This window comes from Mizuhopecten yessoensis, unplaced genomic scaffold (genome assembly GCF_002113885.1).
Source record: "Mizuhopecten yessoensis strain PY_sf001 unplaced genomic scaffold, ASM211388v2 scaffold11031, whole genome shotgun sequence".
Lineage (NCBI taxonomy): Eukaryota > Metazoa > Mollusca > Bivalvia > Pectinida > Pectinidae > Mizuhopecten > Mizuhopecten yessoensis.
The window spans coordinates 417,749-444,429 of record NW_018408844.1 but is presented as its reverse complement, the minus strand read 5'-3'; the positions used below and the strand labels follow the sequence as shown (position 1 = coordinate 444,429).

Below are 26,681 nucleotides of genomic sequence, written 5' to 3'. Positions count from 1 at the left end.
TACAGTCTGTTCTCTGTCCACAGTGTACAGTCTGTCCTCTGTCCACAGTGCACAGTCTGTCCTAAGGGAAATAGACCTAATAAAGCAATGTTAATTACTCTATAAGGGAGTGACAGTTATGTATTCGGGTTTAATTATGTCAGCTCTGGATGTCTGTTGTGTCATCATCATCATTTTACTAAGTATGAATACATACATACTTATTTGTCCTCTGACCACACTGCACAGACTGTCCTCTGTCCACAGTGCTGTCCTCTGTCCAAAATGCACAGTCTGTCCTATGTCCACAGTGCACAGTAGGTTCTCTGTCCACAGTCTGTCCTTTCTCCACAGTGCACAGTCTGTCCTCTGTCCAGAGTGCACAGTCTGTCCTTTGTCCACAGTGTACAGTCTGTCCTTTGTCCACAGTACACAGTCTGTCCTTTATCCCCAGTGCATAGTCTGTCCTCTGTCCAGAGTGCACAGTCTGTCCACTGTCCACACTGCAAAGTCTGTCCTCTGTCCACAGTACACAGTCTGTTCTTTATTCCCAGTACACAGTCTGCTCTCTGTCCACAGTACACAGTCTGTTCTCTGTACACAGTACACAGTCTGTCCTCTATCCACAGTACACAGTCTGTTCTTTATCCCCAGTACACAGTCTGTTCTCTGTTCACAGTGCACAGTCTGTCATCTGTCTACAGTGCACAGTCTGTCCTCTGTCGATGATAGTGACGTCACGTTCGACGACCGTGACGTCGTCTAAAGATACCCGTACGATTCTGACAAGCTCAGACGACACACTTCATCACCGAATCACAAGACAAGCTTATGCAGTCTATCCGACTTCCTCCGCCAACACCAATTATTTCAACGGCAAGCAGATATGTAAAGGAAGGAACGACAAAACATATCAAACGATAAGGAGCTCATTAGGAAACAACATCGCCAAAGAATGCATAGACAGCGACGTGCAAGCGGCCATTATTATTACACGCTACCCTGTAAGTATATTGTCCAAATAAAATCACCTACCTCACTCTTTTCTTATACCGTTAACGTCACGCTACCACAATTGGTACAATTTTGACGGTTTTTTAGTGATCTTTAAAAATTCAGATCTTGTATCTGGAATGTTTCTTGATTCCTGACAAAGACTACTGTACCTATGGTGGTTCATTTTCAAGAAAAGATGTATATCTAGGTAATTTATCTTTGAAAATAGAACGCTAAACTCGCAGTGAGATTTCGTCCGTTTTTCGTCCGTAAATAGTACCCATATTGGTACACCATATCACAGACTATCGAAACTGTTTTTATTTCTACAAGTTGATGTGCCGATTACAACAAAATATATTGCTTTTATAGATACCATACTGAACTATATTTGTATATATTCACTTTTATATTATTCGAATATAAGGACCAGAAATCAACATTTAAACATGCTTATATTTAACCCCTTGAAAATCCTCCAAAATTTCGTCGACGTACGTCGTTTTTACTTGTTTTCTGATATGTTTACTTTGAAGTCATCGTGTACTCTTAAAATGTTCCTGAAAACAAAACTATTCGGCAGAAATGCTGATAAATATCTATTTTGTTATACTGTCAAAGAAAAATGCTGAAATTTAATTTTAAAGTACTATTCGAACAATTTTCTGACCGTGTACCAATTTGGGTAGTGTACCAATTGTGGTAGCGTGACGTTAGCTAATGTATTATTGTGAATTGTCTACGTGTTAACTATTATTTTTAGTTGAAACAAGGACGCGACATCACCTGCTACAACACCTTCCAGAGCACCGACACACTCACTTCCTACACGAAAAAAAGATCATCTCAGTTTAATACCAAACTCGAAAACATAGTAAATATGCCGTGAATTTTATATCGTAAATAACGTATGTTGTAACTATTTATTGTTTGTAAATATGTTTTATGCAAAAGATTATCAAATAAAATGAAAATATATAATTAAAAAGAGCAGAAACAGAGGAGAAAAGAACAGAAAAGAGAAGAAAAAAACAATGAAACAGCGTCGCCGAGAGAGAGAATACCTGAAATCAGAAGGTAAAAGTTAGAAACAAGGGGAACTAATTCCGTCGGTAAATGCCAAATTGATGACGTCATACGCAATACACACACCTATTGAAAACAATGTACATGTAATAGCGATTTTCATTTCTGTATGCGTTCTTTCTCGTACTACAAGGGTTCGCAGGTCTGTCAAGCATCAGAGAGAGAGAGAGAGACCGTCCATGGAATCAATACTGGGGCCGTATAGGTTCATTGGGTTTCTAAGGCGCCATCTTGGATCCAAGATGGCGGATTTCCTTAGCAACCCTTAACCCAGATCCACATCTATTCATCATACATACACAATGTAGTTACCATATATACACAATGTAGTTACCATATATACACAATGTAGTTACCATATATACACAATATAGTTACCATATATACACAATGTAGTTACCATATATATACACAATGTAGTTACCATATATATACACAATGTAGTTACCATATATATACACAATGTAGTTACCATATCTACACAATGTAGTTACCATATATATACACAATGTAGTTACCATATATATATACAATGTAGTTACCATATCTACACAATGTAGTTACCATATATATACACAATGTAGTTACCATATATATACACAATGTAGTTACCATATATATACACAATGTAGTTACCATATATATACACAATGTAGTTACCATATATACACAATGTAGTTACCATATATATACACAATGTAGTTACCATATATATACACAATGTAGTTACCATATATACACAATGTAGTTACCATATATATACACAATGTAGTTACCATATATACACAATGTAGTTACCATATATACACAATGTAGTTACCATATATACACAATGTAGTTACCATATATACACAATGTAGTTACCATATATACACAATGTAGTTACCATATATACACAATGTAGTTACCATATATACACAATGTAGTTACCATATATATACAATGTAGTTACCATATATACACAATGTAGTTACCATATATATACAATGTAGTTACCATATATTCACAATGTAGTTACCATATATATACAATGTAGTTACACAATGTAGTTACCATATATACACAAGGTAGTTACCATATATATACACAATGTAGTTACCATATATATATACACAATGTAGTTACCATATATATACAATGTAGTTACACAATGTAGTTACCATATATATACACAATGTAGTTACCATATATATACACAATGTAGTTACCATATATATACACAATGTAGTTACCATATATATACACAATGTAGTTACCATATATATACACAATGTAGTTACCATATATATACACAATGTAGTTACCATATATATACACAATGTAGTTACCATATATATACACAATGTAGTTACCATATATATACACAATGTAGTTACCATATATATACACAATGTAGTTACCATATATATACACAATGTAGTTATACACAATGTAGTTACCATATATATACACAATGTAGTTACCATATATACACAATGTAGTTATGATGAATTTATTTAAGAATACTTAGAAATGAGAAATAATATAAAGAGTAATACTATGTAAAGGATCAGGGGAGATAACTCCAACATGATAAGCACAATAACTTATAGCAACTCACAAACAATACACAAACAACTCACAATCATACACCCAACACTGACACCTACAGTTATTCTCTCATTTTTAAATCAAAGTCCCAATCAGTAATTTATATGTACATAAAGAGTAGATATTGACCAAACTAATAGCTTCTGTGGATAGATCGTGTTATATACTCCATTGTTCTAGATATGTACTAGACAGATTTGTTGTAGAACTGCTCTTCTATATCTATTGAGTTCATGCTATCTTTATATAACCCTACACGTCCTTACTGTATATAGCAGTTGCAGAAATACCCTGTACTATACTTCCGGTTTAGACAAACACGGTTTGTATGACGGAAGGAGAATTAAGGTATGCATAAGTCTTTTTATTTTAATAATCATGCTATCGTATATTTGGTAGTTTCTGTTAGAATATGGCTGAATATTACAGGAACCAATTTTTAATTTTAATAAAAGTTGAAATCCTTTTTTTGGATTATCAGGATCGGAATGTTTTGATTTGAATACAGATGTAAACTGTGCCTCCTGTAACTATAATTTATAATTATAAGTAAAAGACAACATTGGGAAACGGTCTGACGAGACGTAAAGAATTTACCAGTACTATAGTGTAGCTATAGTTAACAGTACAAAACACATTTGTTATCGTAAGTAGTAGGTCGTATTTCTCTTCATCTATATCATGGTGTATACTAATGTCTAAAACATGAGTCATATAAGGGTTTATATCTAGTACCAGCCATGTGTAATGTTATCTCTAATGCATTACACGGGGCAGACGTTGATAACTAAACGACCTCATATTCAATAATAGTATTACCATAATACAGTACGACATTTCATACACGATTCCTGATAAGTGATGTTTACTTCCCTGTTACACCTTAGTGGTGTATTCATACAAATATAGCATGGGTATAAAACTGATATTGTCATGACATATAAACATCTGCCGGTTGTCTTGATTTCACCATGTAAACTGATCTGCGTAAAGAGCTACAAGACTTGAATCAACAAATTAAAATCTACTCCCGATACTAATATTGACAGTTAACTTTGTTTGGTTTTCTGCATCGACAAAATTACTTGCTACTTCGTAACTTTGTATTTCTAGAACTTATCTTACGTTACAACATTGTTGGTTGTGCTGTAGGACTATCAGTCCCCGAGGTTGACCGTTCTGATGGACTATCAGTCCCAGAGGTTGGCTGTTCTGATTGACTATCAGTCCCCGAGGTTGGCTGTTCTGATGGACTATCAGTTCCTGAGGTTGTCTGTTCTGATGGTCTATCAGTCCCCGAGGTTGGCTGTTCTGATGGACTACAGTATCAGTCCCCGAGGTTGACCGTTCTGATGGACTACAGTATCAGTCCCCGAGGTTGGCTGTTCTGATGGACTATCAGTCCCCGAGGTTGGCTGTTCTGATTGACTATCAGTCCCCGAGGTTGGCTGTTCTGATGGACTATCAGTTCCTGAGGTTGACCGTCCTGATGGACTATCAGTCCCCGAGGTTGGCTGTCCTGATTGACTATCAGTCCCCGAGGTTGGCTGTTCTGATGGACTATCAGTCCCCGAGGTTGGCTGTTCTGATGGACTATCTGTTCCTGAGGTTGACCGTCCTGATGGACTATCAGTCCCTGAGGTTGGCTGTTCTGATGGTCTATCAGTCACCGAGGTTGACCGTTCTGATGGCCTATCAGTCCCCGAGGGTGGCTGTTCTGATGGCCTATCAGTCCCCGAGGTTGGCTGTTCTGATGGTCTATCAGCCCCCGAGGTTGACCCTTCTGATGGACTATCAGTCCCCGAGGTAAGCCGTTCTGATGGAATATCAATACCCGATGTTGACCGTTCTGATGGACTTTCAGTCCCCGAGGTTGGCTGTCCTGATGGTCTATCCGTCCCCGAGGTTCACCGTTCTGATGGACTTTCAGTCCCCGAGGTTGGCTGTCCTGATGGTCTATCCGTCCCCGAGGTTGACCGTTCTGATGGTATTTCAGTCCCCGAGGTTGGCTGTTTCGATGGACTTTCAGTCCCCGCGGTTGGCTGTTTCGATGGACTTTCAGTCCCCGAGGTTGGCTGTTCTGATGGACTTTCAGTCCCCGAGGTTGGCTGTTTCGATGGACTTTCAGTCCCCGAGGTTGACCGTTCTGATGGTCTATCAGTCACCGTGGTTGACCGTTCTGATGGCCTATCAGTCCCCGAGGTTGGCTGTTCTGATGGTCTATCAGTCACCGAGGTTGACCGTTCCGATGGAATATCAATACCAGAGTTAGACCTTTCTGATGATCTATCAGTCACCGAGGTTGACCCTTCTGATGGTCTATCAGCCCCCGAGGTTGACCGTCCTGATGGACTATCAGTCCCCGAGGTAAGCCGTTCTGATGGAATATCAATACCCGATGTTGACCGTTCTGATGGACTTTCAGTCCCCAACGTTGGCTGTCCTGATGGTCTATCCGTCCTCGAGGTTGACCGTTCTGATGGTCTTTCAGTCCCCGAGGTTGACCGTTCTGATGGTCTTTCAGTCCCCGAGGTTGGCTGTTCCGATGGACTATCAGTCCCCGAGGTTGACCGTTCTGATGGTCTATCAGTCACCGAGGTTGACCGTTCTGATGGAATAGAATCTATTAAATCTATTAATGTTTCAAAACTTTCTCCGAATTAAATTCTAAGGTTTGTTGGTTTATATATAATAACAGAAAATGTTTATTACCGTTTGACCCTGTCCGGTGTATTATTGTGTGTATGTATACTTCGTATACTGGTGCATATCTCAAGATAACAATTACCTATAATGGTAAATATCTTAACCATTACTAAAGCACAACTGATAAGTGTTTGTATGCGTCAGTATGTATTTTTTTTTATATATATACAACATCTGATATAGCGCCCTATCTAGCTAACATAAGCCCCTCTAGAGTGCTTTACAGTACATAGGTATACAATATACATAATGTATACAAAATTTGATATAGCGACCTATCTAGCTAACATAAGCCACTCTAAAACGCTTTACAGTACATATATATACAATATACATAATATACAACATTTGATATAGCGCCCTATGTAGCTAACATAAGCCACTCTAAAACGCTTTACAGTACATATATATACAATATACATAAAGTATACAACATTTAATATAGCGCCCAATCTAGCTAACATAAGCCACTCTAAAGCGCTTTACAGTACATAGATAAACAATATACATAATGTATACAACATTTGATATAGCGCCCTACAATGTATCTAGCTAACATAAGCCACTCTAAAGCGCTTTACAGTACATAGATATACAATAAACATAATGTATACAACATTTAATATAGCGCCATATCTAGCTACCATAAGCCACTCTAAAGCGCTTTACAGTACACAGATATACAATATACATAATGTATACAACATTAGATATAGCGCCCTATCTAGCTAACATAAGCCACTCTAAAGCGCTTTACAGTACATAGATATTCAATATACTTAATGTTTACAACATTTAATATAGCGCCCTATCTAGCTAACATAAGCCACTCTAAAGCGCTTTACAATACATAGATAAACAATATACATAATGTATACAACATTTAATATAGCGCCCTATTTAGCTAACATAAGCCACTCTAAAGCGCTTTACAGTACATAGATAAACAATATACATGATGTATACAAAATTTAATATAGCGCCCTATCTAGCTAACATAAGCCACTCTAAAGCGCTTTACAATACATAGATAAACAATATACATAATGTATACAAAATTTAATATAGCGCCCTATCTAGCTAACATAAGCCACTCTAAAGCGCTTTACAGTACATAGATATTCAATATACTTAATGTTTACAACATTTAATATAGCGCCCTATCTAGCTAACATAAGCCACTCTAAAGCGCTTTACAGTACATAGGTATACAATTAATACACGTCAATACAATTTTGAGGAATTCGCAGGAGCTGCCTTATCATGCGCTACTTACTAGTCCTATGCCACCTGGCTAATAACTCCAAATGTGTGTATGCATGCGAATACACAGTCAAAATTTAATTCAGGGAAATTGTAACTTGTTTATTCTGCTTTGGAGTTATCAATAATGATACCTAATATACGTGTATCATTTCAGATGGCGAAAAGGGTGACAGTCCAAAACTTAACATGTAGAAGGTGAGTTATGATATCATTTTCCTATATTACTTTTGAATTAGATCCTACAGTTGATATAGACCTCTCTGTAGTTATCCAAAATGTTAGCAAATGATACATTATATATTGTAACAGATGCGTGCCTTCAGTTCGTTACCAAGTTCTATCTTTCACCAAGTAATTGTTGTAACAAATAAATGCCGACAATATATACAAAAAAATGGCCGTCTATCTGACTTAAATAACTATAACCTAATGATTCAACAAATTACTGCCTCAAATCACTACTGACTAATCTACACTCGGTAGATATTTTACATTAATAACAATATATCTCTAACACTAATATAGTCAAAAAGCCAACTAAAGCAACTGTATCACAATATATCCGTAACCCTGTAAATTGCCCCTTACTGCGACACCCGTGACTGTGTACACCCTTTACCGCAACACATCTTGACCACGCCACTCTTTTCTGCGACTGCCTTTTGACCAAGTCACCCTAGACAATATGAAACCGATGCCTTGGTAAACCCTGAAGTGCAGAATCTTGTGGAAATTTAGGTCTCTGTTTTGTATTCTCATAGTAACCATTTCTGCCAGCTTAGATGTCTTAGATGAAGGTTCTGAATAGTCCTCTGATATTTCCCCTAGTATATCAAACACATTCTCTGGATCATATTCTTCCAACAAGTCATGTCGTACTGGGTGTTTTCTCTCCTTGTGTCTCTTCAGACAAACATTCTTCTCCGTAACAAAGTCACACTCAATACACTCAAACTTCTTCTTCTCCCTGGCATTGGTTCCACAGATCACCAAGTGCGCTTTCTACTCTTCGCCTATCGGTAGTCTGTTGCAACACAGCGGACCACCAAACCTGGTTTTCTCGGAGTTGTTTTCACTTGTGGCATCTTCCTATAACACACAAATATTATTAGCTGTATTTTACAGTACATATTCAGTCATCAACACTGGTCTTCTTCTGACACGGCCTTTTGTGCTATTTGGAAGGTCTACAATATCGTTCACCTCGAGCTCTGTTGACTCATTGTCTATCTGTTCAACCTTGCCATCTGTACGAGTCTCACTTTCACCTTTAATAACCTGGGATAGGCATCTGCGCATCCTGTCGATATGAATGACATGTTCTTTCTTTTTTTCATCACTAACAACATTGTAAATAACATTTGATACTTTGTCAACTTCCTTGAAAGGACGTTGCCAAAAAATCATCAGCTTTGATGACCTGCCAACCTTCTTTAGAGGAAAAAACACGTAACCAACTCTCCCTTCTCGTAACTGTCCCATTTTAGTTTCAGGCCATGGTAGTGTTTTGTCTTAACATTAACCCCTTTAAGTTTTCTCTGACTAACTTATGAGCTGAAACCAACCTCTCTCTAAGTTCCTATGCTCACTGACTTTACAAAACTTGTTTAGGCACGTTAGGGAGATCACAGAACAGATCAACTGGGATAGAAACCTCTCTCACTAACATAAGCATGTTTGGAGTAAATCCTGTACTTTCCTGTTCTGTTGACCGGTACGCCATCATAACGTATAGTATGTGAACGTCCCAGTTATATTGGCACTTATCAACGTAGGCACAGAACATGCTTGCAAAAGTCCGATTGAATCTCTCTACTATACCATCCGATTTCGGGTGATTTGGCGTAGTTCTCGTTTTCTTGATGCCAAGCAAAATACACATTTCTTGAAAGAGTTTGCTTTCATATTGTCGCCCCTGATTCGAGTGTATGGCGTTTGGTACACCAAAACTAACAACAACCTCCTCCACGATGAGTGCAGCAACTGTACTGGCCTTCATATTTTGCATGGCAAATGCTTCTGTCCACTTGGAAAAGTAATCACTTACTACAATACTACCAAAATATATCTGTTCCCGTCCTTTGTTTCCGGTAATGGTCTGAGTATGTCAGACGCCAATCTTTCCATGGGTATCCTGTAGGCTCTATTTGCATAGGTGCTCGTCGTTTCGCACATTTCTTCCTACATGCACAATGTTTGCACCCAGCAATGTATTGTCGCAGACCTCTTTGCAAGCCACGCCAGTAGAACGTCTGTCTCACACGACTCAGAGTTTTGTGCACTCCTAGATGCCCACTAGTTCTTGTGTCATGACATATGTTCATCATGGTTCGTCTTTCCTCATATGGTACAACTATTTGACACTTTTGTGTTCTGGGGGTTTGACCTAACGTCTGCATAGTAAACCGTTGTCAATAGTCAATTGATCCCATTTTGCAACAAGGGATTTTACCACATTGCTCAGAGGCTTTACCGAACCTGGATTTGGCTTTTTCCCGCTCTTTACCCATTCAGTTACTAATTTCAGATCACTATCGGCCTCTTGTTTTTCTTTCAATGTACTTGTTTCTTCATCTTGTTTGCCAATGTTTACCTTTGGGTTACCATCCTTCTTGATTGTTCGTACAGGAAGTGGTCCCTCCCCATGGTCACGTTCCCAACCTTCATAGAATCCACACTGGTGACAGGGAATCCTTCTCACTGCGTCTGCGTTTCGGTGCAACTTTCCTGCTCTGTGCTGGATTTCTATATCATATGTAGAAATGACCTCGAGCCAACGAGCTAGCTGTCCTTCTGGTTCTTTGAATCTCATCAGCCACTTGAGTGCACTATGGTCAGTTCTCACTCTGCACTTATGTTTGTATAGATATGATCGATATTGCTTGATACAATATACCAATGCTAGTAACTCCTCTCGGGTTACGCAGTATTTCCTTTCTGACTTGGCAAGCGCTCTACTATTGTAAGATGTCACTTTTTCCTTGTCATCAATACATTGGGACAAGACTCCTTCAATAGCAAAATTGACTCGCATCTGTATCCAAGATGAATGGTTTTGTAAAATCAGGGTATGCCAAGATTGGTGCTGTGGTTATAAATTTCTTAAGCGTATCGAACGCAATTTGGCACCTGTCTGTCCAAGTGACAGATGTTCCCTTCTCTGTCAGCTGGTGAAGTGGTTTTGCGATCTCAACAAACCTGTGAATAAAACGTCTAAGGTAGCTACAAAGTCCAAGAAATGACCACATATATGTCTGCGTCATTCTTTCACTGCTTTCACCTTTTCTGGGTCTGTTGATATGCCATCTCCTGAAACAATATAACCCAGGAATAACACTTATTTTCAAATAGATGACATTTTTTGGCCTTGAGTTTTAGCCCTGCCTGACGAAGTCTGTCGAACACCTTTTCCAAGTTGACTATTGCCTCATGAAATGTTGTCCCTAAAATAATGACATTATCAATGTACACCAGGCATATTTCCCAATTAAGCTTTGCCAGCACTGTCTCAATCAGGCGTTCAAATGTCGCTGGGATGTTGCAAAACCCACTTCTGGTTACAAATGCAATCTTTTGCTTATCTGCCTCGTCCATTTCAACCTGCCAGTATCCCGAAAACAAGTCCAGTGTTGAGAACCACGTTGCACCCGACAGTGTCCAGTGATTCATCTACTCGGGGCAATGGGTATGCGTCCTGTATCATTACCTTGTTCAAAGCATGAAAGTCCACACAGAACCTTAAACTGACGTCTTTCTTCTGTACCAAGTTACGCCCGATGCCCACGGACTAGACGATGGTTCTTAATTCCTCTGTCTAACATACTTTGGACCTGCTGATCAACTTTCTCTGCTGCATGGTGGTGAAATCGCCTTGGGGATTGTTTAATAGGCCTATCATTATGAGTATCCATCGTATGCTTCACCATACTCGTTCTTCCCAAATCATCGTCTGATTTAGCCAAAAAAATCCTGTGATCTGCTCTGCCTGCTCGGGAGCAAAGTCCTCTCTAACCTCATTGAGGTTGAACAAGATGTTCCGGTAAATCGATCATTTATTAAACATTGTAGTTAACAAAGAATCAACCACTTCATATCATTTTAGAGGCATGGATAAAAAGGTGACATTCCAATACGGGAGTGGGTGAGTTATCATATACGTTTACCTGTATGTGTATTACATGCATAACTGACTGTGATATTTTATACTTGTGTTGTAATGTTGTTATCCATTCTGTAAGTGGACCCTTGGGTCTGTTGAATTGGAATTAAATAAATAAACAAAAAAGTCTCTCTTTGTAAGTACATCTAAAGTATAAGTGCTGCATATAATACAGTATAAATGTGTAAATTCTAGATAACGTAGTACCTCGGTTCGCTGGATATTCCTCAGCATTGTCAGATATATCAGCTGTCGTGTTGAAATTTATGTCACTACCTCACTTTTGATGAGATGGAAACTGTGACATTAGTATATTACTAACGTATTTGTCCCTGACTTTCCCTTAAATCTCCTGAACTGCCCGACAGTTACAAATACAACAGCTACTTTATTATATGTGACTTATTTTGTCAAAGATATACATCCGTCGTGGGACTTGGTGCGTCGACATCGTCGACTGGACAACCTGCGTCTGACTGGCGAACTGGTAAATCTTTGACTGAAAGTTTATATCACATCTTCTCTGGTGGAATAGGCAGTGACGTCACGTTCCTTGTCGGCGCGAAAAGGCAGAGAATACCAGCTCACACACTGATTCTCACCAGCCGCAGTCCTGTCTTCTTTGCCATGTTTAATGGTCCCCTGGCAGAGACTGGAGATGTGAAGGTTCCGGATATCACAGTAGAGGCCTTCACTTTATTTCTGACGTAAGTACATCGATTGAAAAGTACGCTAACTTTATAATGACCATTTACCTAGAGATGATAGTAACTACATAGTGATGAACACAATGACGTCACAATTTAAGAGTATACCACGTGAATAATACCATGAAAACTAGGCATACCTTTTCTTTTCTGTTTTCATACAATATTCGGATACGGAAGTACCAATTAAAAATTCTCTTACTCGATTTTCGGTGGATCCACTCCCCGTCTCAAATCTTGCTTCTGCTAATACTTTCAAGATACGCCACTCAAAACGATATAAACACTTGTACGGTTTTTACAAAAACTAAACGTAATTCTAAGTAGGTTCTAGTTAACTACATTTGAAAATTGATAAGAAATGAAACAGACCGAGATTCGAGCATGAGACGGACGGATGCTCCATGTTTCGTTCTGGTCAATGGTATTTATCGAGCCCTGTCCACTACTCATCAGAAAAGTTATTTGGTTAATTTGTAAAAATTATATTGCTTCACAATTACTGTTTGTATAAATTATATTGTAACAACAGTACAATGTCCTGTTTTTATCAGCTATCTTTACACAGACGAAGTAACACTGACAGTGGGGACGGTGGTGTCTGTAATGAGTGTCGCCCGGAAGTACTGTGTAGATGTCCTCGTTTCTGTGTGTGACAACTTCCTGATGACAAATTTCTCGCCAGCTATTGCCTGTTTCCTTCTCGAGCAAGCCCACATCTACACTGAAGATAGATTAATGGCAATGTGTCTCAATAGTATTGGGTTGTCGCCTGAAAAAATGTTAACTTCCGAATCCTTTGCTGTCCTGTGTCCGAGCTGCCTGACCAGTATAACAGAATCAGATGAGCTGGATGTTGACGAGAGTCACGTGTACAAGGCTGTTATGCAGTGGGCGGAGAAGGAATGCATTCGGCAAAATCTGGAGGTAATTGTTTATCAGTTACGTATTGTAATCCTATGTTCACATACGTTTTCTATATTTCCTATACAAATTGTCAATTTACTACAGTAAAAATCACAAGACAACAGTGTCAGGGTGTCCAAACGGTACATAGTGTTTTGGGTAAATCGTCAATGTCATATATATTTGAAATGTTAGATCATCTTTTTTGTAACAGGTTAGGTTTCCAGCAGCCGAAGTTACACGTTTGATCTCTCGTAGGGTTGACCACAGGATACTGTTTTTGTACAGAACATTGAATAATTCTCTTAATGAATTAAACTGAATACTGATGGACGAAGGCTGAACACCTCTAGGCCCATGTCATTAAATAGTATGTAAAAGTGTCACTGACAATATTATGCATATTTGTATAGGCTCATTGTGTTTCACGTATCAAAGATTATATCTTTGAAATGTTTCTATATTTTCTCTTCAATCTCCCTTATTGTTTGAGCATTAACATGTACAGGTAGATTGTTCCACGTATCTACTATTCTAAGTGTTTTCCTTTACACCGTTTTGTATCATTTTTCTATCTTTTGTGATCATGTCCTCGTGTTCTTGCGTTTTTATCATATGTTAATTGACTCTTTCATCAAATTCATGGTTAATTATTTCAATAACTGTAAGCTTGCGATCTCGTTAACGTCGGTTGTTGTAGAGTTTTCCAGGCGCTCTCCAGAAGAAAGGGATTATCTTTTATCTGTGTTCGAACGTTAAGCTTATCATCCCCATTAACATTTTAATCTTCTACACTGTTAATATTTTCTAATGTAGCTTTCTCGCCTTTCTGGCCCACGAGATATTGTTAGGGTTAGGGTTAGGCCTCTGTCATCCAGGATTAATGCTCTTCACGCTCATTTAGGTGGAGTTTTAATAACAATGGCTTGACAATATTTGGAAATTTGATTTTAATATGATTGTATAATTTTAACATCTTCGTAGTTTCTAAACTGTTTGGTATATTTTGGTGTCATCTGCGAAAAATGGGCGGGGCGTTTGTTGAAGATCACCCATATAGGTATAAATCCGAATGGTTCAATGTATAGTAAATAGCATTACCTTGCATGTGATACAGAATGCTTCCACGAATGAGTTCCTCCATTACCTTGTGTTACAGAATGCTTCCACGAATGAGTTCCTCCATGATACAATTACGGACCCCTTTTCTATGTAAATGACAGCAATGTGTGCATCCTTTCCTGTTTGGGATAGTTTTCACTTCGTCATAGATTTCTTCAATCAATATTATTGACAGAGGTTTACTCAATGTATCCCAATTATAGTACCATTGATACTTTGGCTACTTTTCATCAGAACCTGCTTATTTATTTACATCTACTTTTTGGGAAATTTCCTCAAAGTAACTTCGTTGCAGGGTGCGTCTAGGAAAGGTTGGTTAATTGTTCTACAACTAATCCTTCTTAAGTAAAGACATTGATACAGAAATTAATGAATACCTATGTTTTATCTGTATGGGCGAAAGCAATGTGTTTTGGGTCCCCATTTAGTCCCGTTAGATCCGAAATGTCTGTTCTTACTTTAGCTCCTCTTCGCATTGTTATAATTTAAAAAATGTTAAGGTTGGTTTTAAGCATTGTGTGCAATTGCTTTTTCAACATCCTTCTTTGCTTTTCGTAATTCCCATTTTACTAGGTCCCAAACACTTCTTTGCTTTCCTTAATTCCCATTATTTGACTTTGTTCCCACTTTTGCGTGTTCCTTGTATTTTCCTTGTGTTTTGTTGCCATATATTGAGTCCAAGACCGATGTTTCTTGTTGATTTTACTTCATGAAAATAACCATACCGTCTATAATCGTGTTGTACCGTCCTAATGCTTATTGGCGATCGAGGGATTTTTTCTTTGAAATGTGGTTTTTCTTGAATTGTTGTGAAGATTTATAGAAAGAAATGATATTCCCTTTTAATATCTTATATATATAATACATACAAACAAAAACGATTAATATAATTACAAAGACAACATACTTTGTTAAACACAACCGAACTTTCATTTAGGCGTGTCATGTAGATATTGTTTTTGAAAATAAGTTTTAGTCTGGTTTAGAGAATTAAACAAGCCCTGTTTCGAAAAATAAACCTAACTTACTAATAACTTAGTACCCTGCTCTAAACGAGCGTTCCAGTTGATTTCCTGTAGTTCCTTGGTATTTGTATATAATCCCCCTTAATTATATTATGCTGGGTCTTGACGGTTCCTTCTATTGAAATACAAATTCACAAGGTGATCGCTGTTTCCAAAAGGACATTCATATTCTACTTAGTTAACCACCTCTTCATAATTTCTAAGGATGTAGTCTGAGATACCCGAGTATTTTCCATTTCTCAGACGGGTATATATTTACATGCTGATATATGTAGTTATCTCTCAAAATTGTCTACGTCGTACTGTTTATCCCCCATTTAGTATATATTAGTATATATAAGATTCATCATTGGTTTGGTTTAATTTGTGCGACATGCGTGTGAAAGTGACGATTGGTTTCTTAAATATCAGTGTGAAGTGCGACTCGGGCGCGGGTCGCTTATTTCCCGCATATTATAGAGGGCCGGAGTTCTGACGTTATTCGACGACAGACCGATATAAAAAGTCGATAAAACGTCAGAATAATTCGGACTATCTTTACCCTAAAGCATGACTTGGTTTCTTGTATTATTTATTTGTTTATATTACTAGCGTCTATTTAAATTTAGTCATGACGTCAGAAAATTGGATTAAGACATCAGACATGAATTCAAAATGGCGATGTTGCAGCCTCGTCTGAGAAAAATGTTCTTGTGTATAATAGCATAAAATTCATGATAATTATCATGTTGATAGAATCGTTAATCATTTCAACGTATTCAAGATTCATGATAATTGTCCTTGATTTCTTTATAGGCTCGACAGAGCTACATTTGATTGAATATCGTTAGACTTGTTCGGGTTAGATTAAACATTATAAACCTTGTCGAACTTGTTTTTAATACGGTACATTCTGTTGCAGATAACGGGTGCAAACAAGAGAGCTGTGCTGGGAAACGTCCTCTCAACCATTCGATTCCCGATCATGTCTCAAGATTTTTTTCTGGATCAAGTCTGTAAGGATAAGATACTAACGAGTGATGAGATTGTCGACATCCTCATGTACATCCGAAACAATACCAACACACTTGTCACTAGCTTTAACAAAAGCTACAGAAAGCATTATGTACGGCATGGCAGGCCTATCTTTGAAAAAGTACATAAGGTTGGTAAAAGGCCAAACTGTTGGTGAGTCATGAAAATCACACCAATATTTCTGGTTATGACATATCCCGAGTTTTTTGTTGTTTTTGTCGATTGAAATTAAGATTGTAATACTTAATGCATGTGGAGTTCTAAGAAGAATTCATTGTCCTCATTGTTTTTAATTAATTGACAACTTTGAATCTATGTTTGACGGAGACAAAAACTGATGATGCTGATATTATTGACATACCTAGTTTTAACAATATTAATCCATTTGAATGTAAGCGGTTAAAGTCTGGTGGGACAGTTACCCTTTAGCGTGTGTACAAGAACCTGAGTCGTTCATTAATATTGTAGATTCAAACTTGACAAAATCATATGTGGTGGTGATGATGATTTATTGTTCGGTATTATAAACATACCCCCGGAAGGTTCTAATTATTGTATTGGAGATCCGCATCAAGATATTGCAATTGAATATCTAAGTCTATCCAATAACTAAATATTTAAGTCTATCCAATAACTAAATATTTAAGTCTATCAAATTACTAGATATTTAAATCTATCCAATATCTAAATATTTAAGTATATCCAATAACTAAATATTTAAGTCTATCTAATAACTAAATATTTAAGTCTATCAAATAACTAAATATATAAGTCTATCCAATAACTAAATATTTAAATCTATCCAATAACTAAATATTTAAGTCTATCAAATAACTAAATATTTAAGTCTATCAAATTACTAGATATTTAAATCTATCCAATATCTTAATATTTACGCATATCCAATAACTAAATATTTAAGTCTATCAAATAACTAAATATTTAAGTCTATCTAATAACTAAATATTTAAGTCTATCAAATAACTAATATTTAAGTCTATCAAATAGCTAAATATTTAAGTCTATCCAATAACTAAATATTTAAGTCTATCTAATAACCAAATATTTTAGTCTATCCAATAACTTAATATTTAAGTCTATCCAATAACTAAATAGTTAAGTCTATCCAATAACTAAATATTTAAGTCTATCAAATAACTAAATATATAAGTCTATCCAATAACTAAATATTTAAATCTATCCAATAACTAAATATTTAAATCTATCCAATAACTAAATATTTAAATCTATCCAATAACTAAATATTTAAATCTATCCAATAACTAAATATTTAAGTCTATCAAATAATTAAATATTTAAGTCTATCTAATAACAAAATATTTTAGTCTATCCAATAACTTAATATTTAAGTCTATCCAATAACTAAGTATTTAAGTCTATCAAATAACTAATATTTAAGTCTATCAAATAGCTAAATATTTAAGTATATCCAATAACTAAATATTTAAGTCTATTTAATAACTAAATATTTAAGTCTATTCAATAACTAAATATTTAAGTCTATCCAATATCTAAATATTTAAATCTATCCAATAACTAAATATTTAAATCTATCCAATAACTAAATATTTAAGTCTATCAAATAATTAAATATTTAAGTCTATCTAATAACTAAATATTTAAGTCTATCAAATAACTAAATATTTAAGTCTATCAAATAACTAAATATATTTCTTCTTGGTGACTTTAATGCTCGAACAGTAAGTAGCAATAATTTTTTTGATGAAATAGAAGAAAGTAATGAATTGACCACTGATATACTGCATATTGATACGAATAATTTTGACAGATACCACATATCAAAAACTAGAAAATGTCACGATATATATGCAATGGTATAGTTGGTAGTGACATGATACATGGAGGTAGTGAACAGGCCGCAGATATACAAATATTCCTAACAACCCGGAACGTATAGATAGAGGGGGGAATACTAAAAACAGGCATTTCATATCATCTAGATACTCATCAGATATGTTACATTAGAAAAAGTTGAAAAGGGTATTAACCTTCTTGAAGTTAATAAAGCATGCTATTATGATATTATAAATGAATGTGTTCAGCTCCTAAAATGACTGATCTGTATGTCAAGCTGTTTACCTGTGGTAAGCTTCCTGGTCAGTGGCTTCTAGGCTCTATTATCCCATTATATAGACATAAAGGTTCAGTAAATGACTCTAAAATTATAGACCTATTACAATTGTCAGCTGCTTTAGTAAATTATTTACTCAAATATTTAATGAAAGACTTCAAAACTATTCTGAAGAATATAACATCATATGTGAAAATTGGTATTTTTTATTGACTTCGAAAAAGCGTTGGATAATATATGACGAAATAGTCGCTGGAACAAACTATTAATCAATCATGTAAATTGGAAATGGACCATATTATTATATAATACGTATTTTTAATTGAGAAAAAAATCAGAATGATCAGTTATTGGTCAAGAATGGTACAGTCTAAAGAGAGTAATTCGAACATTGTTTTGTATGGTATGTTCTATCGTGTTTATATTAATGAAAACCATTTAGTCCCTTACTTGAGATTTATACAAAGTATTCTAAATGAATGTGGACTGATGTATATTTGGAAATCACAGTTTTCAGAAAATAGGTCTGTATGTTACAGAACATATAAATATAATTGTAATTTTGAAAATTATCTAGAATTGCTGACTGAAAATGAACGAATGGTATTGTGTAAATTTAGAACTAGTAATCATAAGTTTATAGTGGAAACTGGAAACTGGAATAATGTTGAGTACCAAAACAGAATCCATGTACATATATGTCCAATTGGGATGCCCAAGACATCGGTGACGAATTTCACTACTTGTTAAAATGTCCCTTTCTGTCCTTAGAAAGGAAGTTATATTTATATAAATACTACTATGTAATGTTATATTTATATAAATACTATTATGTAAAGGTTAGGGTTAGGGTTATGTAATGCCAAATATTGTAAAGTTTCGAGAACTAATGAATACAAACAATGTTAAAGTTTAAAGAAATAAAAAAAATAAAAAAATAAAATGGTTTAAAAAGTGTCTTTTCTCTCCATATATATTATATTTGATACTGTATACTGTTAATTTTGTAAAGAGAAATAAATTTGAAAGCATATTAGCTTGATATAATACCACTGCGGTACATCTGTTTTTATTCAACCAGTATATACTCCATTGGCTGTCCGAAAGTGATCCGAATATCGTGATCATTAACAACCGACCTTCCTATAAGATTGTCCGAACTCAGATAAATCTTATCTATACAATGTCTCTCAAAACCAAACCCATGTGTCCTAAACGTTCCTGAATGTTAAGGAACTCCTTAACTGTCTTTTTCTCAATTGTAAGAGAGAGAGAGAGAGAGAGAGAGAGAGAGAGAGAGAGAGAGAGAGCATGAAAATCAACTACAATGAAACTACATACTACAGAACAATATCTTCATCAGGTTTTATGAAACATTTTATTCATCTCCAAAATGGCAATCAATATCAAGAAGTTTTGAGGAAATTGACAAAAAGTTATATTTTGTTGCAGAGATAAAACTGCGAGGGAGGTAACTTTGCTCTATCTCACAAGACATCTTGTAACATCTTTTCATCAGTGAAGAAAAATGGATATCACGCTGATTGCACCGTTATCAAAACTGTAACTATACATTGACAATTTGGTTTTTTCGGTATGATTATGGCTTTGATTAATCTTTCTTTTTTTTTTTTTTATTTAATTTTTTTATTTTCAAAGATTTTCAGAACATGTACATTATACAGAACATCACATCAACACATATCCACACATTCACACATATCTACTATTGAAATTATCAGCAACCTCATCCTCCTCATCATCCTCATCATTTGATGCTGATTTTATACAATCACCAAGACACATTCAATTCTCACACACTTTCACACATAGAATAGACAAAACAAATGGACAAAGAGCACTGAGAGAGAGATCAGACTGCCAAATCTGAGAAGATATTAAATAAAATAAATAACTGCTGTGAGTATTTGTCAATATTTTGTTTTTTAAAGTAGAATAACAACTAATAACTTAATATAAATAGTCATAATACTCAGGGTTAGTTGAGGTCAAGCTCTACTAATTTTAACCATTTTTCCCATTCAGAAGTAAATCTTCTAAGGCCTTGTTCCCCTTTACCACGAGCAATATATTTCTGAACCTTATAGTAATCTTTAATCGAATTGACTAAAGCCGTCACATTAAGTGACTTATGAAAACATCTGGTTTTGTATATATATTGTTTAATGAACAGAGTAATTTCATTATCAATTCTGGTATAAATTCCAGTTTGGTTGATAAAACCAAAGATCATTGATTCTTTATTTAGTGAGAAAGGAATAGTGAGAGCACTTAAAAGACTTTCAAAATTGCTCAGAAATTTTTGTACTTCCCTGCATTCCCATAAAACGTGGGTAATTGTCTCCCTTTCTATGATACAAAAAACACAGTGTGGGTTATTTACAAGTCCAATTTTGCATAAATAAGAATTGGTTGTTAAAATATAATGATTAATTCTAAATTGCAACCATTGCAATTTTGTATTTTTTGTAACCCTGAAAGGAATAGCATATATTTTCCCCCAAGTTTCCTGATTATAGTCGAATATAGTTCCCCATTTTGTTTGAGCAGTTATTGATGCATTATTTCTGATAAGTATATTATAGAAGTCTTGAGAACCTTTTTTCTTCTTTAAAATTATTACAAGATGTAACGGTATAATTGGGTATATCACATTTTTGTTTGGCAAATTAAGTTGTTTCAGATAATTCTTTATGCTTGTTATCAAGCCATGATATTCTAGATAATTAGTTATTGTACCATGTAGATCACAAAATTCCTTAAAAGACAAGAAAGAGTAGTCTGTGTTGTTTTTCAACAAATCATTAATTATCATAATCCCGTTTTTAAACCACTTACTATAAAAAACAACTTTATTACCAACAGAAATATTTTTGTTATACCATAAGGGTGTCTTAAGTAGGGCAAAATTCTCATTTTTAAACAGCTCCTCTTTTGCTCTTAATTTATACCATGCCCTAAACACATCTTTCCAAAACACATTTTTGCAATTTCCTTGAACTTTATTAAGGTACTCGTTTCCTGAGTTAGCCAAGATATGAGGATTTACACAAGATTTTAAAATGCTTACCCATTTACCTTCTGATCTAAAAAACCTTCTTATCCAACTTATTTTCAGAGCTTCAATAAAAGACATTAAATTAACCATTTTTAGCCCACCTTCTTGATAATTTTGGATTATTATGTCCCGTTTAATCTTATCAGTTTTGCTATTCCATAAAAAATTGAAAAGAACAGAATTGAGCTGTTTTATAAATTTTTCAGATGGATTAGGTAAGGAAATGAACAGATGATTCATCTGAGAAATTAATAAAGATTTAATGACATTAATTCTACCAATAGGTGTGAGCAACCTTCTACTCCAGCTCTTAATAAGAGCTTTAAGTTTAACTAATTTTTTATCAAAGTTCATTTTAGGTATTTTGCAAAGATCTACATGGAAATCTATCCCAAGAAGAGTAAATTTATTAACTCCCCATCTAAGATTCATATTTGGAAGGAGAACATCATTGCTGTATTTTTTACTGCCTATCCAGACAACTTCAGTTTTACCTACATTTACTTTAAGACCAGATATTTTTGCATAAATATTTAGTTCATCAACCGCCCCTTTCAGTGATTTTTCAGAACCATCTAATACCAGAGAAGTGTCATCTGCATACTGAGAGTTTAAGATGGGACAGTTATTAACCTTTATACCAGTTATACTCTTATTGTTTCTAAGGCGGATTGCTAAAACTTCTGCACATAGTATAAAAATATATGGAGCGATGGGATCTCCTTGACGACAACCACGATTTATTTTGAAAAAAGCTGATAAATTACCCCCCTGGTTTATAGCAGAGCTTGAATTACAGTGTAAAATTTTGACCCAATTTCTGATATCGTTTCCAAATCCAAAATATCTAAGTACTTCGTCTATGAATTTCCAAGAGACAGAATCGAAAGCCTTTTCAAAATCAACCATTAATAACATTCCAGGGATATCATTTTCCTCTGTATATTGCATAATGTCATAAACCAGGCGAGTATTTTCTCCTACATAGCGTCCCGATATAAATCCTGATTGATCAGAGTTTATAATTTTTTGTAAAACTAATTTGAATCTACTTGTTATTGATCCAGAAGCAATTTTGTATACAATGTTTAATAGAGAAATAGGTCTCCAATTCTTTATAAAATACTTTGATTTATTAGCCTTAGGTATACAAGTAATTATTCCCTGACGTTGTGTAATAGATAGCTGACCATTTGAAAAACCATAATTTAATGCCCTAACCACAAAATTACCTAACTGATTCCAAAAACATTTATAAAATTCTGATGTGAATCCATCTGAGCCTGGGCTCTTATTACTTTTCATATTCTTTAGTGTTATAGATGCTTCTTTAAGTGTAATAATACCTTCCAAACTGACCGCTTCTTCAACATTTAATCTTGGAACATCAAAATCTTCTAAAAATTCATCCAAATCTATGTCATCGACTTCATTATCAATAGAATACAATTGTTCATAAAAAAATTTCACCTCATTTAATATATCTACTTGTTTAGTTAGAAATTCCCCATTTTCCTGTTGTAACTTTGGAATGATTTTTGATGTAAAATGTCTATTTTCTAAATTAAAAAAATAATTGGTAGGTTTTTCACCCTCATCAATCCATAAGGCTTTTGCACGTATTATACTCCCTTTTATCCTATGTACTCTAATCTTTTCCAATTCCTTTTTTTTCTCAAGTAACTTGTCTAAGTCTACATTATTCTCATTTTCCAGTTCCTGTATTTGATCTATTAAGGTCTTTTCCCTTGCCCAACACTGTTTCTTTTTATAGGAAGAATATGAAATTGACTTACCTCTAATTTCCATTAATAGTGTTTCTAAAAATAACTGATCATTTATAACAAACTGTAAATCTGAATCAGGTATATCATCTATATTTTCAGGATTATATATAGGAAGGCAATACTGTAATTTAACTGTTTTAATAGTATCATTAATTATATTAAGATATTCCAGGTCATATAATAAGGAACTATTTAACTTCCATAGACCTTTACCTTTTTTAAATTCGTTAAATTTTAACATAATTTTGGGGAAAGAATGGTCTGATCTGTAACCTGGATCTATACTTGTCTCACATACACTTTGTAATAAGTTCCCAGAAACCAAAAAGAAATCTAACCTAGCCTGCTTGATAGGTTTACTCCTGCGCCATGTATATCTGGAAATGTCAGCATGCTGTTCTCTAAAAACATCCACTAAATCAAAGTTATTTATTATTTCTAATATCCTTTCACGAGCCTTTGGATTATTAACATTTTTGTAGCTTTTATCACAATCTAAATCAGGATTAAGAACTAAATTAAAATCCCCACAAATAACACAGCTATCATTTTTAAACTCATAGAGAGTTTCTTCTATTTTATCATAAAAAGTTGGGTTGTCAGAGTTTGGACCATACAATGTAATTAAAGTTATTTTCTTACCTTCAATTTCTAGATCCAATGCCAAAAAATTCCCTGTCAAGTCTTTTTTTTCCTTTATCACCTTGACTTCAAAATTGTTATTGATAAGTATTGCTACCCCCCTTGCATTAGATTTAAAAGAATTAAAATAGCAGTTATAGCCCCATTCACTCAGTAATATTTCTTCCTGTTCATCGGTAAAGTGAGTATCTTGCAGACAGTAGATATTGTATTGCCTATCTCTTAAATAAGTAAAAACATCCTTGCGCTTAACCTTGTCACCAAGGCCCTGGCAATTGGCAGATAATATCTTAATTCCCTCCACAACTGTTTAAGAAATTACAATGCATACAACAATGTATGGAGTTACAGCAGGCAGTAAAAATTGACTGACGGAAACTACACAGCAGTAACAGTATTTGCCCGGCGTGATGTCTGACACAAGAGATGAAATAAAGAACTGAACACAGAGAAAAGACACACAAAAGAAACACATAACGGACACAAATAAACATTTAAAATATCAAAAGTGGTCAAGAAAGACTGACTCACTATCACCTATACACCTTCATCTAATATTCATTCACCTGCATGCCACACCTCATCCATTCGACCCAATTTATCCAGTCTTTCGATCCTCACTCGTCATCAAACGACGCTGAACTTAACCGGAAGTACATATAGGCTAATCTAGTCTCAATCAGTTAGATGTTTAATGGCATAGATCTTACGGGCTAAGCATCTGACTGACCCAGAAAACATAACTAATTACATAGACTGGAACCGACATTGGACTATATTATCCGTCATATACTATATGATATCAATATACAGTTTTTGCATGTCTAGAATGATTATCCAATATCTATCACCATTTATGTAGGTAATATATTATTCAACTGTTTTCAATATGTCATCATAATATATATTTATATTAAAAATGGAGGGGAAAAAAATAATGTAAACTGTTATTCTGATATTACATTCTATTTACTAATACTTATACCAGGAAACACATAATATCATAAGATTCAGTTTCATATACAATTCACTTTCAGCCCTTTCATACTTTCATAGTTGCGCAGCATCAGTCAAAATTACATAATAAATCAAAGAGACTATAACTATAAACAAATACAGTATTATCAATATAGACATATAATAGCACGTAATATTTCATTGTCAGAGGGAAAGAATGTCAATCACTACCTGATTAATCAATATGTACATAAGTATCGACAATTTCACTGAATGCCAAATCAATATATTTTGCACATATGTAAAGTCACTGATTTTCAGGTATGATTACTTACGAAAATTGTCATCGTTCACCAGGAATGTCTCCGACAGTATTGTATTAGAAAAAATTCTCCGTTTTTTTCCATTTTTCAATAATGCAAAAAGTTGCTTTGATTAATCATCTATGAAAAGAAAATAGATGAAATCAACAGAGGTAATCAACAACAGTGCTCTGAGCAAAAAAACAGCAACAGTGTGGCCAGACCAGGATTCAAACCCTAGACCGCACTAGCCAACTGTGCTACGTGATAAACAGCAGTGTCCTGGTCCAACTGTGCTACATGATAAACAGCAGTGTCCTGTCCAACTGTGCTACGTGATAAACAGCAGTGTCCTGTCTACAGTTATAAACAGCAGTGTCCTGTCCAACTGTGCTACAGTTATACTTTATAAATGAAAAACCTGAGTGCAGTGAAACCGGAAGAATAATTGATTACAGACAGTTTTCCTGATAACAGTTACTGTAAATCAGTGTCGCATACTAAAATAGGGAATGAAGCTCACTTTATGCAGAGTTACAGCCCTTTGTTAAGGGAAACATATCTAGTACTTACAATACCTTTTCTTGTTATAAATATCAATAGAAAGGCCTACACATGATTTGATTGATTCATAATCAAAATATTTCTTTCATGGTAGATTTGGCGAGGGACCATATTTACATTTTATTTTCTATTTCATTAACTGTTTATATACATCCAGTATGACCAAACTTAACAATTTGTGCTAAATGAAAATAGTCAAAGTTTTCCAAAATAATTTCCTATCAGGCACACTGATTGACTGTTGTAGACTCTCAGTCTTCTGTGTAAGGATCAAAGAGCAACGGACCTAATGCAATCTTTTATCATTATGTGATAACATGACACGGTTTGTTTGTTTTAGTGCAGGGGACTAGAGATAGACTGTAGCCTACAAATAGGGCAGCCAGTATGATAAGTGGTAAATATGAAACAGGTCAAGTGTCTATTGCGCAGAGGCAAAATGGCTTCATGTTAATTTGACCTGAAAATATTCGAACCTAAAATTGACCTGGATTTCTGGTAAAATTCAGGTTCAGTTCAGGTAAATTTTACATAACAAAAGTTTAGGTCAATTTCAGGTTAAAATAGATTTGAAAATTTGACCTAAATTTGACATCAAAAACATTTGCCTGTGTAGGTCTCTATTACAATAGAGGTCCACAGCATGACCTAAATTGTTCCGTCCAGGGTATGAAATATTTG

General features: G+C 35.0%; 2 protein-coding genes across 6 annotated transcripts; one reads left to right on the top strand and one right to left on the bottom strand.

Annotated features, from left to right (window-relative positions):
- Positions 1–764: 764 nt before the first annotated feature.
- On the top strand, positions 765–17,247 carry LOC110464764 (BTB/POZ domain-containing protein 1-like). Of its 5 annotated transcripts, none has more exons than XM_021520144.1 (6): positions 765–983; positions 7,778–7,818; positions 11,726–11,764; positions 12,199–12,489; positions 13,044–13,416; positions 16,444–17,247. In XM_021520144.1, the coding sequence occupies exons 2-6, from the start codon at positions 7,778–7,780 to the stop codon at positions 16,711–16,713; spliced, it is 1,014 nt and encodes a 337-aa protein (XP_021375819.1). In that variant the 5' UTR covers positions 765–983; the 3' UTR covers positions 16,714–17,247. The 5 variants fall into 5 exon arrangements, with proteins under 5 accessions (XP_021375819.1, XP_021375822.1, XP_021375820.1 ...); XM_021520147.1 differs by having other exon boundaries at positions 11,692–11,764; XM_021520143.1 differs by lacking the exon at positions 765–983 and adding an exon at positions 3,931–3,999.
- LOC110464759 (cell surface glycoprotein 1-like) lies at positions 5,559–6,464 on the bottom strand. The gene is made up of 2 exons (XM_021520128.1): positions 6,440–6,464; positions 5,559–6,028 (listed from the first exon to the last, which is right to left on the bottom strand). Exons 1-2 carry the CDS (start codon positions 6,462–6,464, stop codon positions 5,559–5,561), a joined length of 495 nt encoding a protein of 164 aa, XP_021375803.1.
- Positions 17,248–26,681: the final 9,434 nt, after the last annotated feature.

What these genes read in the sequence shown, in the direction of transcription:
- LOC110464764 (XM_021520144.1), top strand. Translation starts at nt 7,778, where the DNA reads ATGGCGAAAAGGGTGACAGTCCAAAACTTAACATGTAGAAG. An exon ending in CAAAACTTAACATGTAGAAG is followed by an intron (nt 7,819 to 11,725) that starts GTGAGTTATGAT and finishes ATATCATTTTAG; the next exon opens with AGGCATGGATAAAAAGGTGA. An exon ending in ACATTCCAATACGGGAGTGG is followed by an intron (nt 11,765 to 12,198) that starts GTGAGTTATCAT and finishes ATTTTGTCAAAG; the next exon opens with ATATACATCCGTCGTGGGAC.
- LOC110464759 (XM_021520128.1), bottom strand. Translation starts at nt 6,464, where the DNA reads ATGGTTAAGATATTTACCATTATAG. An exon ending in TAAGATATTTACCATTATAG is followed by an intron (nt 6,029 to 6,439) that starts GTAATTGTTATC and finishes ATATTCCATCAG; the next exon opens with AACGGCTTACCTCGGGGACT.